The 15,380-nt window shown below is 38.5% G+C and overlaps 2 protein-coding genes across 3 annotated transcripts in view; one reads left to right on the top strand and one right to left on the bottom strand.

Annotated features, from left to right (window-relative positions):
• Positions 1-15,380, bottom strand: part of LOC131677342 (tachykinin-like peptides receptor 86C) — a 170,046-nt gene that overhangs the window by 69,537 nt on the left and 85,129 nt on the right. For both annotated transcript variants that reach the window (XM_058957090.1, XM_058957091.1), the window contains exon 5: positions 1,212-1,346. In XM_058957090.1, the coding sequence (XP_058813073.1) occupies positions 1,212-1,346 (135 nt within the window). The remainder of the gene's footprint in view (positions 1-1,211; positions 1,347-15,380) is intronic.
• Positions 10,263-15,380, top strand: part of LOC131677340 (phenoloxidase 2) — a 32,050-nt gene continuing 26,932 nt past the window's right edge. Inside the window, exons 1-2 of the mRNA XM_058957086.1 lie at positions 10,263-10,557; positions 14,182-15,158. Coding sequence (XP_058813069.1) covers positions 10,263-10,557; positions 14,182-15,158 — 1,272 coding nt within the window. The remainder of the gene's footprint in view (positions 10,558-14,181; positions 15,159-15,380) is intronic.

Raw genomic sequence — 15,380 nt, 5'->3', positions numbered from 1 at the left:
ATTGTTCTCACTGCTGTGATTAATATTGCCACTGCCATTTTTAATGATCCTGTATTTTTCCATCAATTTTTTCAGTGCCCGACATCTAGCGTAATGTACTTCTTAACTAAACGCTACGTAATTATTTTTTTATTGCGCACTTTTTTGGGATTTTTGTTAGTGGGACAATAATTATTATGCGTAGAATATCAACAATGGGACAAACAGACTTGGTATTTTTTCACGAAGTCTTCGAACAAACTTTATGATTTGGATGTGTTTTCTGAAAATATACATCAAAAAGGACTGTTTGGTTAAAAAAAGTGAAAATCACCAAAAAGCAACATGGGACAATTATGCGTAGAACGGCAGTATAAACCCCATATCTTTTCAATTGAGTACACAATACAGAACTTAACAATATCAATAATAACAATAAAAAAAATGTAAAAAACAGGCTAATACAAAAAAGTAAAGAAAAAATAAAAAAAAATAAAAGAAAAGCAGCAAATAAAACTACAGATTAAAAAGTCGTCGGTAGTCATATAAATGTTTTACCGTTTCGGGATAAACATTTTCAAATTCAATTTTATTCTAATCATTCGCAGTTTTTGAATTGTACCCATATTGCACGAAACTGACGATGTGTTTCACCAAAAATGTCGTTTATTTACTGTTTTTTTACATGTCATGGATAGAGAACGAAAATATCCTTCAAGAAGCAGTTGTTGAAAATAATCATAAAGTTGATCGAAGGTCGAGTTAATGTTTCATTTTTCCAACGAAATCAACTGGTTTTATTATTGTCTTCTATGAATAGCTCGCCTCCGTGACAGGGGCAAACGTTGCATCGAAATCACAAACAAACTGAAGGCAAGTCAAATTGCCAGACGTGGAGAAATCATTGTAGTAGCATCCTCTCAAGCATTTCGTATACTTCTAGAACGGAGTTATTTTGTTTGCTTCAAGCTGTATTATGCACAGCTTTTATGTATTCAGTTGCAAGAAGCATTTCTCGTGAGCTATCCTCCGCTGGTTTTCAAAATAGTACGGCAAAAATACACCGCGGTACATACAAGGTTAGAGTTCAACTTATCTTGTATTTATTGCTATATTGAAACTACCCAGTTCAACAAATCGTACAGCATTCCATATTTCTCACATTAAATATTTGCTTTATACCTATCATTGAACTAAGCGGCGATTTTCCGCGTATATGTATAGAAACTTACCGTTTCGTCATCACAGTCGAGTACATTAGACAGGGAGCGGCCAGCACACAGCTCAGAACCCAGATGATGAGCAGGAACAAGCGAGCCTTCTTTCTCGAAGTCCGGTGCCGCAGCGGGTGCACGATTGCAATATATCTGCGAAAGGAGGAAAAACAAAGCCGATTCAATGAAAGATATATCACCCTGGCGAGGCAGATGAACCAAATGAGAGTTCATAATGATTTCCTGAGATAAATTGCAAATAGATTGCCGTGTCATAGGATTGAAAATCAAACCAACGGAGCGGATTAATTTGCGTTGCTTGAAAACACGTTGACCCACAAAGATATACGATTAAACTTTTCAACGACGCACGAAGGCGGAGGAAAAAAAAACGCCAACTAGAGAGCAAATTATGTAGATGACATTGACCTGGCTGTCGGTAGTGCTTCGTTATAATGGCCACAAATTCAGAATGAAAGTTCGTTCTGCGGTTTCCGGAAAGTTTTGCACTCTCCATGCGATCCAGTTGGATTCAATCCAATACTCGTTCATGCTTGCCAAGGCAGCCAGCAGCAAGCTAGGGATGCTCAGTATTATGATGTGTTTTGCATGTGTACAGCTGGCAAATTTTATATACTAAAATGTTTCTGCAATTGATTAAAAAACAAACTTATTCAACCCACCTAGCAGTGGAAAGAGACATTTCTTATGTCAAAACTTGCTCATTCTTTATTTTGTAGACCTTTAACGATAGAAAAGAATTAAGTGATCCCCATGACGCAGTAGGCGAGCCGCGAAAGAAGGTCTCCGCACGCAATAAAAAGTTGTGCGCACGAGATCCAACGTGTAATCAATAATATTTGCTTTCATTGAAAGATCTACGGCTCCGTTAAGCTACCGCTATGAGCCGTGTCAAATAAACGAAATAAAAAAACAGTCTATTATCTTTCTTCGGACAAAACCAACCCAGCGGGTTGAAGTATCTCAGCCAATCGTTGATCCACAGCGTTCTTGCTCCCATATCATAAAAGGCGACTGTCAACGGGAGTCCTCAAGTTAAGGTGTTTCTCCGAGCACGTTATTATTTTTTGTTTACATCACTGGCAACTGACAACCAAGTGAAGGCTTCAATGTATGTAAGAAATCCAACTATCAGTTTTCAATGACATCATATAGTAGACACTTGCCGCTAGTCCGCGCTAAGATCAGTCAGCGGGTTTTTAGTAATCGGCTTGGTAATCGGTGTACGGATGTTGTGTGCAATCTTGGATACACGTTACAGTCACGTATGCGAAATTGAGCGCGATGATGATTTGTAACATATTTTCATTCGTAAGTTTATACAGGTTTTCCGTATTCTCTGTGCTTATATCTCATGCGCTGTTAGGCCCTATGCAAAACTGACTCAGACATGACTTAAAAGCATAATAATTTTATTTACAGGGATGGCCCACCTCACACCCATACACATCTTTTGTAGTGTGGAAGGTTTACGAACAGATATCTTCCGATAAAATAAATCCAAAGGCTTCTGCCTCACAAATATCTTGCAGGTCGGCTTATATTCTCTTAGGTTACTTGTCCGCTTGGCGTATTCTGGTTATGCTTTGATCAAATTGTAGCCTTTATAAAGTAAGGAGTTCCGTGTACAAGATTTCTTAGCGCTGAACAATGTCAGATTGCCGGCTTGTCTGGTTTCATACCGGTTCACATCTCTTCCGTACACAACAGTGCTACACAGGTACTGCGGCGTCATTCCATTTAAAACTCTGAAGATGAAAATAAGTTTCTTTTATTCTATACGTTGCTGAACTGACATCCATTGTAAACAATTGAGCATCAAATGTCGCGGAGTTAGTCTGTCACATCGTAGTAACAGTCGCATCATCTTGTTTGGTAAGATCTGTTTCTTGGATGCTGAGAACAAAATAGAAGCACAGTAATCAAAATGGGGAGTTATTATGGTCTTGTAAACAGTTATCTTTGAATCAGATGTGAGAAACCTATTAATCTTACAAAGAACGCCAAGCTTTCGGGCAGCTTTGCGGATTGTATAGTTCACATGCTCATTAAAACTTAGTTTCTCGTCTAATGCTTAGTAACTTATTTTAACTAACCCGAATTGACTTGCAGTCTTCGATAAAGTTGTTCACAATTAAATTATATTTCTTATTTTCACTTGCAGTGATAATCTGATGCATACAGTGCCGCCTAGCGAGCTAGTGGATTTTCTCCATGTAAATAGTCGAAAAATCCCATAAGCGCATTGGTCCGGTAGCTAGACTCGGGCTAATTTGGAACAAGTACTACTAGTAAGACTAGGAATCAAAGCGGGGGTGAGCCGTAGAGTGACAAGAAAAAAATGACCCTTATCGGCCTACCTCTGAGTCAGTCGATTCCTAGTCCCACCAGAAGTGTTTGCTCCAAATTTGAAGCATATCGGACAAGTCTAGCTACCGGACCAACATGCCTGAAGTTTATATGGGATTTTTCGACAATTAATATGGAGAAAATCCACTAGCTTGTATTTTCGCCGCTAGGTAGCACTATATGCATTGTATTTTCACTGTAAGTATAAAATAAAAAAGGTAATTTGATTGTCTACAACTTTGTCGAAGAGTGCTAGTCAATCCGGCTTTGTTAACAGAAGTTATTAAACTTTTAACGAAGTGATGTCTGAGTCAGTTTTGCACGGGGCCTAGCAGTGCATGGTTGTGTATCAGTACTCGATTCTCACGAACTAAACAATTTTGTGAAATAATGGTTAGGTTTAATAACAATAACATGTTCAGAAGAGTTATGGTAAATAATACGAGCCATGTATTGGTTACTAAATTTTAGTTTCCATGTTTCCACATAGAGGGCGCCAACACTAACTTTTCAACGGATATAGATATGCATTAGGTGTCTTCTACAAAGTTGTAGAGCAAGCATTTTTCAGTAATTCTTCCGAAAATTTCGGTATACTATCTCTCTTCTATGAAAAGTTAGTTGGCGCCCTCTATGCGGCCAACTAAAATGTTCAAACCAAAACATAACTCGTATCATGTACCATAATTCTTCCGAACAGCTAAATTTAACCATTATTTCACAAAAATGTATAGTTCGTGAGAATCGCGCACTGATACACAACCATGCACTGCTAGGCCCAGTGCAAAACTGACTCAGACATCACTTCGTTAAAAGTTTAATAATTACTGTTAACAAAGCCGGATTGACTAGCAGTCTTCGACAAAGTTGTAGACAATTACATTATCTATTTTATTTTCACTTATAGTGATAATATGATGCATATAGTGCTACCTAGCGGCGAAAATGCTAGCTAGCGGGTTTTATCCATGAAATTGTCGAAAAATCCCATACAAACTTCAAGCACGTTGGTCCGGTAGCTAGACTTGTCCGATTTGCTTAAAATTTGGTGATTTATTATTATTTATTTATTAGTGGAACTAGGATTCGACTCAGGGGTGAGCCGATTGAGTTTTCAAAAATTCTTTTTTTTTCTGGGCAGTCTAGTGAGCCGGTTAAGTTTTCAAAAATTGATTATCTTTCTGAGCAGTCTACTCAACACCCTATATAGGATATGACGCGGTATGAAAACTTGCCCATATACTGATCAAGCAACCAGGAAGATTCCTTACATAGCCTGACGAGCCTATTTTCACACTATTTATCTTTTCACCCTACCTACCTCAGTACCGTATTTACGCATGATCATACTAAACCAGGACCAGGAGTTCCGAGATTTATTTGTTACTAGGGATCAACAGCAACTCGGAATACGTAAAACGTTTTGTACAACATTTTCTATTCTATTCTATTCTAACCCTTGCACAGCCAGTATTGAAAAGCATCCTGGAAACACTGCAGTTACACTTTAGTGTTTTTCTTGTCAATATTAACATTTGAAGCATATTATATGTAATATGTCGCAAATATTAAAACGGCCAGGCCTACTGTGCAGAGTTTGTTTTAAAGATGATTCAAAATTATACAGTAATTAAATTATTCATTTAATGAATAATCAAACTAGCGAATCCTTTTGAATCTCGAAGGAGGAAGAAACGAGGACAACCGTACCGACCGTTTCAGTTTAAAGGGGATATGATAAATCGTTGGGAGTGACTTGGCTAAGACGGTTAATGTCACTCCTTTGGTCCTTTGGGATGGGACAGAGGTATTTACACCTTGCCCTGGCTCATTAAGCCTAGGTTAAAGCGACTTTACTCGCTCTATGCAATATGTGTAAACCAAATATAAATTTATTGATGTTTCAAGCGACCAAAGTTTGACAAGAATAATTTTCGTGATTTTTTGAAATTATTTTTTTTTATTTCGACTTTAGCCGCATGTAACTCTGAAAATATACATGTAGTCGAGACGCATTACACATTTCTCACTGGATTTAGACCAACAACAAAAAGACGAAAAAATGTTTTTCGAAAAAATCTCCAAAGCGCGTCCCTGAAAAAACAATGAACACTGTTTTCGTGCTCAGCAACCCAAAGTGAGCCTAGAAAACACTCAGCAACCCAAAGTGAGCCTAGAAAACACTTCTTCTCGCAACTTATTTTTGTTTGTAAACGAACTCACCGGTTAAGTAATGCTAGGTCCTCCAATCCGATTGTAATAGAACATCGTTTTATTTCCAATGTCACCAACATGATCCCATTGTATTCATCGAGAGAAAATAGTCTTGGCAACCTATCGACCTTCGGACACGGTGTTCTTACTACTTTACAGTAGCAGCAGCCGCTTTTTGGAATGGAAAGATCCCGACGGATACCCAGAATCGTCGGAGACTCGCAGGTCCTACAATGTTTTCATCCTTCACGGTGGGATTTCACAGGAACCTCCTAAACGTTATCCACAATAGTTCTCCATCCATCTAATATACTCACGATTTCCGCGATGCAATCCGTAGTTAATGCTCTGGTCAAGCGGTTAATGCTAAAGATTCTGAAGATCAACATCGGGAAATTTTTCGTGGACGAGTGAATGCGAGTCACTATGTTAATTATGTAGAAAACGACAAGGACAAGGACCCAACATAGATCCGCATTGCTGAATCAAGGCGGAGAATTTAGATTTGTTCCGACCATGTTCACATGTTATTACTCCGAAGATTCGCTTGGTATTGGATGTTGCCAAAATCCGGTGGGGACGATGGAAAGGCTTTGTCAGATTCAGTGCATTTTGCATTGTTGATATGAAACAGTTTTGGCTCAGCGTTGAAGGTTGGTCCGATTCCATGGAGCTGGGTCTTCCCTAAGAGAAGAGACGGCAACAGGCTTCTTGCTCTTCTTAATTTTCTCGACTTGGCCTTGCCATAAATCTGAAGACAACAAGCGTTAATCGTTGCCAGATTCCCTTTGAATGCTTCTTACAATTGCCGAAAATAATTGTACCTAAAAGATCGCACCTCTACCAAGAATTTACAATGCTAGCTGCATTTAAAAATTAAATTAAATATTTATTCATGTCTCTCTTAACAATACGCGTAACTATATCGTCATTCAGGTCTTTTATTCAATTTGCACGAAATGTTGATGTGTATGAAAAATAGCCAGAATAGATTCAGCAGCACTGTTTTCCATCCCGATTGTAAATATAATGAACGCTCATGACTGGCAAAATGACCAATCAGAAGCTGGTTCAATATTGAGGTTAGGACTGGATCAAATTAGCTACGCGATTGTCTTCTCTTCTCTTAGGGTCTTCCCAAAATTAGTCCGATTGGGGCACGACTTGCTGGCTTCGAAATGATTTTTGTCAACAGTTTTTAGTAGTTCGCTTGCAACATTTTTGAACGATTACTTTCGAAAAAATATGGTCAGAGGCGAAAAATTGACACCTTCTCCGGCAAAGGTTGCTTCGGTTCTTCCCAAAACCAAAGACAGCAACATCAAGTCACAAAACTTAACTCCCAGCTCAAAGTAACTACATTCTTTTCCAATAAAACGTTTTGTACAACAAGTTCGAAAGTCACCCAGCATAAGCGGCAACCAGAACAAGGGGACAAAACTTTCACAAGAAGCTATACAGAAAGTGGAAAAAAGTTTATGTCGAAATTGGTTACAAAATTCTTGTTTGGCATGCGATTCGCGGATCTGCCCAATATTCAGTTCTTCACCACGTCCCCGGTTAACGAACAAATCTGCACAAAAGTCTCCAAAAGTAACTTCTGGACTTCTTGAGGTCGCACGAAGACTCGATACGTTCTCCGCCGGGTTTGGCATCATACGCTATGCTGTCGTAGATTGGTACAGAAACAATAATGTTATTTTTCTACTACACTTCGTCTTTAAAAAAAACATTAGGCCGTCATGAAAGCTTAAAGCACAAAAAAAAATTTAAAAATTCCTTTGTAAAAGTATGATTGCAGTAGTCCAATCGACCATAACTTTACCCTAAATCTGATAATAGGAGTCAATGCAACTATGGCTACCTTTCAATATATTTGAAGAACCTCAAGTATTTGGTGTCCTATGTTGTATGTACATTTTTTCGATTGGTCCCAGATTTTTATGCAAAAATTCTTGTGCTGCAGAAACAAAATAGTCTTAAAGTTGAAATTCCGTTTTGCTTTGCTAAATTCCAAATCTTAATTTACGGTAAAATGACAAACGCAGAAGAATATTATGCGCCACAGTGATGTGTAAGAATAAAAACCAAGAAACAGAATATATATATATATATATATATATATATATATATATATATATATATATATATATATATATATATATATATATATATATATATATATATATATATATATATATATATATATATATATATATATATATATATATATATATATATATATATATATATATATATATATATATATATATATATATATATATAACGTTTACTCGATGTGTTTTCTCTGTCGACTGTTTTACATGACTGGTGTTGAAATGAATTGCACGATGACCATGCGTTTCGTAAAACCGTACTACACGCTCGCGGAGTGCTTGCTGTTTCGACGCCATATTCGATGGAACTGACAGCATCCGAACGAAAAGAAACATGTCACCCTAGACTGCCTAGAAAAACAATGAATTTTTGAAAAGTCAATCGGTCCACCCCTTAGTCGATTCCTAGTTCCACCAGGAGTACCTGCACCAAATTTGAAGCAAATCGGACAAGTTTAGCTACCGGACCAACGTGCCTGCACTTTGTATGAGATTTTTCGACAATTTATATGGAGAAAACCCACTAACTCGCATTTTCACCGCTAGGTGACACTGCATGCATCGTATGATCACTATAAGTTAAAATAAGATAGATAAGTTAATTGTCTACAACTTTGCCGAAGACTGCTGGTCAATCCGACTTTGTTAAAAGAAGTTAATAAACTTTTAGCGAAGTGATGTCTGAGTCAGTTTTGCATGGGGCCTAACAGTTCATGGCTGTGTATCAGTACTCGATTCCCACGAACTATTCATTTTGCGAAATAATTGTTAGATTTAGCTCAATAGTATGTTCAAAAGAATTGTAGTACATAATACGAGTGATGTTTTGATTGGAAAATTTTAGTTCCACATGTGACCGCATAGAGGGCGCCAACACTAACTTTTTATAGAAGAGAGACAGAATACCAAGATGTTCGGAAGAATTATTACAAAATGTCTGTTCTATAACTTTGTAGAAGACACCTAATTTCTATCTCTCTCCGTTGAAAAGTTAGTGTTGGCGCCCTCTATGCAGTAACATGTGGAACTAAAATTTTCTAACCAAAAGATAACTCGTATTATGTACTACAATTCTTCAGAACATACTATTGAGCTAAATCTAACAGTTATTTCACAAAAATGAATAGTTCGTGGGAATCGAGTACTGATACACAGCCATGCACTGCTAGGCCCCATGCAAAACTGACTCAGGCATTACGTTAAAAGTTTAATAACTTCTTTTAACACAGTCGGATTGATTAGCAGTCTTCGGCAAAGTTGTAGACAATTAAATTTTCTATCTTATTTTCACTTACAGTGATAACACAATGCATACAATGCCACCTAGCGGCGAAAATGCGAGCTAGTGGGCTTTTCCATATAAATTGTCAAAAAATCCCATACGAACTTCAGGCACATTGGTCCGGTAGCTAGACTTGTCTGATTTGTTTCAAATTTGGAGCAAGTACTCCTGGTGAGATTACAAATCGACTCAGGGGTGGGCCGATGGGGGGCATTTTTTTCTTGTCACTCTAATGTCACCCATTTCAAGGGAGTCCAGAGAGCAATTCTCTCGGAGAGAAAACAATTTACGCTATTTGCTTTAATTACAGAAAGGTATTGAAATCATTCTCATTTTTTATTGAACACCCGTTAAAATATTACGTGAAATAATCTAGCATGTATGAATGACTCGAATTCGAATTCTCACGTATGTCAGCTGGTAAAATGAATACACTGAATAAAATGAATCTGCTAAAGCACCATTCAACTTTTCAGCAATGCGTATTATGGAAACGCATGTTATTTTGGCAGCAAAAATTTTGAAGACATTTGATTATAATTTAAATGGATTTTAAAAGTTCTCCGCGTTGTTGATACAACAATACCTTATCTTGTTCTACAAGCTAGCGCATCTACCAACCTTGTTACTAATGGGTCAACTGTTCCAGAATGCATTCCAGTTCACATCGTTACAGTCCGATAGTTTCTTGAACATATCTACAATGGTTACACACCATTACTCAACAATCTCTAAATTCAATTGTTACGCACAATTTGCCTCGCCATTAAATCCCTTCAACATAGAAAAAGTAATACCACGCTCCATGACGAAAAAGGTCATTACCACAACCTGCGGTTTTGGATACGAATTCGAATAAGGCAATGAACCCAAGAACGAAAAAATAAACAGAGCACAGGACTGATAACATGCGAACTTCCCTGACCACGGACAACTCAGCAGCGCGGTAGTAGCACGCATTAACAAAGGCAGAAAATAAAAAAAAACTATAAAAACTACTAATGATCCTTCACCGAGCAGCAGTTTACGTCTCAGTGCCGTTTAGTAAAGTGCGCGAAACATAGAAAAATAAACAAATACACCAAAATGATTCACAAGAAAAATCTTCTGCTCCTGTACGATCGCCCCCGGGAGCCAATTTTTATGGGCAAGGGAAAGGCCATATTTGACGTGCCGGACAACTACCTGACCGATCGATACCGCCCCATTGGTCCGGAAATTCAGAACCGGTTCGGGGAGCAAGCGGAGGAGCGAATTCCGGTGCGAAGCATCGCCCTGCCCGATCTGCGCATTCCGATGTCGTTGGGCCGGCAGGAGCAGTTTTCGTTGTTCATCCCACGCCATCGGAAGATTGCGGCCCGGCTGATTGATATCTTTATGGGTGAGTAGTGATGGTGGGCGGGGCAGTTGATTTTTATCATTTTTCGAGGAATAACTCTGAAATTATTTTTTATGGGAACTTATCTTTTGGCTACTTTATCACAATTGTCACGGAAAACAGGCTGATAAAAATTCCGTAAAACAAATATTTAGGATTAATTTGTTCAAAAACCTGTGTGAGCTTTAAAATCAATATACGCTGAAGATCAATGCCACACAATAGCTGTTTACTCAACTTTTTGTTACATGTAGTCAGGCAGTTGTATTTCGGCTGTAAACGTTTGCTAAACATATTTTAGTTGCTTGCTTTATTGGTCTGTTATCTGTGGAAACAAATTCAATACAATTTCTGCTGCAATCTGATGACAAACTGGAACTGAGCTAGCTTCCAGTGCTCGAAATAACTTGAAACGAGATGAATCACATGCAAACCTGCATTGCACGAATTTTACCACGTGTTCAAACAAGCTTCCACCCACGATTCGTCGTATGCGTATAAAAAATATGCATTCGTTATAGGATGTGCGGGATGCAGAAGCATCCCGCATTACGTTATCTGGAATCAGCTGCATATTAGCGTGAAAGTTTTATCAACTTTTGGCATTTTTCCTGCTTGCTGCATCATACACGTGAAAGATGATCAAAAACGTTTCTACTCTATGATGCTCGCGCTTCTGTAGGATGTAGGCTGCTTAACGAAGTCCCACAAACTGCACCAGCAAGGATATGTACAGGCTCATACTTACGCGCTGCCGTACCATATTATGAGTCGCTTCTTTGAAGTGAGTGACAGACAGAGTGGAACTAAGGTTAACAACTACATTCGCTAATATGAATAATCTTTATTCTGTACACGGTCTAATAATTGTTATTAAGATAAAATAGGATCTTTCAACAGTGACGTAATTTCTATCGATACTAGCTTTATGAGGGATAAGATTCGTCAAACATATTTCAACCAATAACTTCCTAATTAATACGAAAATGTACAGCTATACGACAAGAGACTGAAAAGGTTATCAACTCATCAATTCATCTTCTAACGAACCCAAATCCGACCCGTTCCATGCTTTTGCATTTCTTGTTTACTTGTTCAAATTGTGCTCTGAATACATCAAATATACATCACGGTAGACAGACTCAAAAAAGTGTATGTAACTCAACCAATTTTTCTTTTAGCTCAGCTACTAACATACCGTCTGTTGAAGGAGAAGCGCATTTGATTTAGTGGCTTGGTCAAGGGGGAATGATGAGCATGTTTGAGGATTAATCAAATATTCATTATTAGTTCGTTTTAGTTCATCGCACGAAACTAGCTAATAGCTATTTAATGTACTTACTATCTCGAGCCTGAAGAGTATTTTCGCGAGCACATTTATTTTTTATGATTTGAATTTATTCTATATTTTTAGAATATGGAAATATTGTAAACCGCCTTTTCGTTCGTAAGCTATTTGCTTTGTCATTGGCTAACAACAGGCGGATATGTGAAGCATTATATTTATGAGGGGAAAATTGGGTATGACCGCCATCCTTTGCAACGAAATTTATAACTCAATATATGCAAAGAATCCCACATCCGGTTCTAGTACATATAATAGACCGTTATTTTGGTCAAGGCTAGTTTTTTTTAACATCTAATTGTGTCTTGCATTTGTTGATTTCTCATTCATTTTTGAAGCAATGGAAAAAAAATGTCTTTTCGCCTTTCTATATGGAAAAACCGCAATCCTCGCTCTTCTTCTGCCCTTTTCCGTCAGTACTGTGAAATTTCACGATGATCTTTGAACTGTGACGGTAAATATGAAATCATCATAAAAACGCGCAAATGAGTCAAAATCTGGTAGCGTCTCGAGACATAAGACTGCCTGATGCCGGGCACTGAAGAATTTGAAGGAAGTGCCATGTTACGAAAAAGCACATAATTAGACCCAGGTTTTTTTACGCGGGGGATACGTACCGCGTAAAAAAACCGCGTAATTGAAAAATCCGCGTAAAAACAGCGTTAATTGGAAAATCCGCGTAAAAAAACGCGTTAATTCGAAAATACGCGTAAAAAACCGCGTTAATTCGAAAATCCGCGTAAAAACTGTTAGCAAAAGACAGCAATATTTTTGGAAGTTTTTTTTGCACGGATTTCGCAATTAACGCGGTTTTTGCAAAAGACCATTCCGAAAATACCCATATTTATTGGGTTATAGCGATTTTCGCTAAATCGGAAGTCGCCATCTTTGATTTCAAAATGGCGTCAAAAATCAATTTTTGGCACCTACTCGTCAAGTCCATTCCGAAAATACCATATTGATTGTGTTACAACGAAATTCTTAAAACCGGATGTCGCCATGTTGGATTTCAAAATGCGTCAAAAATCAATTTCTGGCACCTACTCGTCAAGTCCATTCCGAAAATACCAATATTGATTGGGTGATAGCGAATTTCGCTAAACCGGAAGTCGCCATCTTTGATTTCAAAATGGCGTCAAAAATCAATTTCTGGCACCTACTTGTCCAAGACCATTCTGAAAATACCCATATTGATTGGGTTATAGCGAATTTCGCTAAACCGGAAGTCGCCATCTTTGATTTCAAAATGGCGTCAAAAATCAATTTTTGGCACCTTCTCTTCAAGACCATTTCGAAAATACCCACATTGATTAGGTTATAGCGAATTTCGCCAAACCTTAAGTCGCCATCTTTGATTTCAAAATGGCGTCAAACATCAATTTCTGGCACCTACTTGTTAAGACCATTCCGAAAATACCCATATTGATTGGGTTATAGCGAATTTCGCTAAACCGGAAGCCATCTTTGATTTCAAAGTGCCGTCAAAAATCAATTGCTGGCACCTACTCTTCAAGACCATTCCGAAAATATCCATAATGTTGGGGTGCGGGCCATAAGGAATCTTCCAGAGCCGTCTCTTCCATCTTTCCGAAAATCTTCTATATCTTTTGCATTCAAAAGGACTTAGAATATTTTTTGCAAAAATCGCGTTAATTGGAAAATCCGCATAAAAAAACGCGTTTATTGGAAAATTCGCGTAAAAAAACCGCGTTAATTGGAAAATCCGCGTAAAAAACCTAAAAAAACGTAAAAGTAACCGCTCTTAGCAAAAAACAACCAATGCCTACTTTTAGGTTGAAAGTAAAACTTTTAAATTAATCAAGAATAATAATCAAAATAAAAGTTTTCTTTTTAAGCCAATGAAGAATAGTAATCAAAATAAAAGTTTTATTTTCAAACAATGAGTATGCGTTGGTTGTTTTTTGCTAAGAGCGAAAAACTCTTGTTTTTACCAACATTTTTTTTCTGTGTGTAGAAAAAATAAGAAAACTATTTTCCAGCTTGCTATGTTCGAAACTCAATGGTCCCAACACGCGGCAGTTTTTTATTTGCACGCGCATGGTGGAAATGTCTAAACTTACCGGATTTTACATCATCAAAATAATTTTTTACCAAAATGCGAAATTGATCCGTTAAATTATTTATGCTTTATATTTTAAGGTTTTAGATTTTCGGTTTTGGGTTTTAGGTTTTAGGTTTTAAGTTTTAAGTTTTAAGTTTTAGGTTTTATGTTTTATGTCAAGCAATCTACCTACCATTTCCATTTTATTCCAACCCAACAGGAATGCGCAACATCGAAGACCTGCAGAGTTGTGCCGTATTTGCCCGGGACCGCATTAACCCGTACCTGTTTAACTATGCCTTCTCGGTGGCTCTACTGCACCGTCGAGACACCAAGGATCTCGATCTGCCGACGATCGTTGAAGTCTTCCCGGATAAGTATGTCGATTCGAAGGTGTTCGAGCAAGTGCGTGAAGAAGCCACCGTTGTGCCCGAGGGAATGCGAATGCCGATAGTAATTCCAAAGGACTTTACCGCGTCCGATTTGGACGAAGAGCACCGCTTATGGTACTTCCGGGAGGATATCGGGGTCAACCTACACCACTGGCATTGGCATCTCGTATATCCGTTTGATGCTTCCAATCGGGCTATAGTGGACAAGGATCGTCGCGGGGAGCTGTTCTACTACATGCATTCTCAGCTGATTGCTCGATATAATTTCGAGCGATTTTGCAACCGACTGCAACGATGTAAGCGCCTTAACAATCTCCGCGAACCGATTGCGGAAGGTTACTTCCCGAAACTGGACTCGCTGGTGGCTAGTCGAACCTGGCCGGGTCGGGTTAACAATGCGGTCATCAAGGATCTGAACCGTGAAGTCGATCAAATCAAGCAGGACGTTGCCGACGTGGAACGGTGGATCGACCGAATCTACGAAGCCATACATCAGGGCTATGTGGTGGACGAATCAGGAAACCGCATCGCATTAGATGAGGAAAAGGGTATCGATATCCTGGGTAACATCATCGAATCGTCGATTCTGTCACCGAATCGTCAACTGTACGGGGACATGCACAACGCCGGGCACGTTTTTCTGTCGTACACGCACGATCCGGATCATCGTCATCTGGAGTCGTTCGGGGTGATGGGCGATGTGGCAACGGCCATGCGCGATCCGGTGTTCTTCCGGTGGCATTCGTTCATCGATGATATTTTCCAGGAGCACAAGATCAAGCTCGCACCGTACACGAAGCGACAGGTGAGTTTTGTCAACAGGTTATTTGAAAAAAAGTTTTTTTGTAAAGTCCCGCGTCGAAATATTCGGATTCAGCATGAAATGAGCGATCATTGTTCTTTTGTTCTCATTTGCATTTCATGAACGGTTTGCTAATTTTCTTCCATATCGACCGGAATCGTACTGACAATTACACAACTGAGCAGATGTAAACAATACACTCTAAAGAGAAACGGGACAAAATGA

The sequence above is a fragment of the Topomyia yanbarensis genome, chromosome 1 (assembly GCF_030247195.1).
Source record: "Topomyia yanbarensis strain Yona2022 chromosome 1, ASM3024719v1, whole genome shotgun sequence".
Taxonomy (NCBI): Eukaryota; Metazoa; Arthropoda; class Insecta; order Diptera; family Culicidae; genus Topomyia; species Topomyia yanbarensis.
Note: the sequence above shows the minus strand (reverse complement) of the source record. Positions and strands in the feature narration are given on the sequence as shown.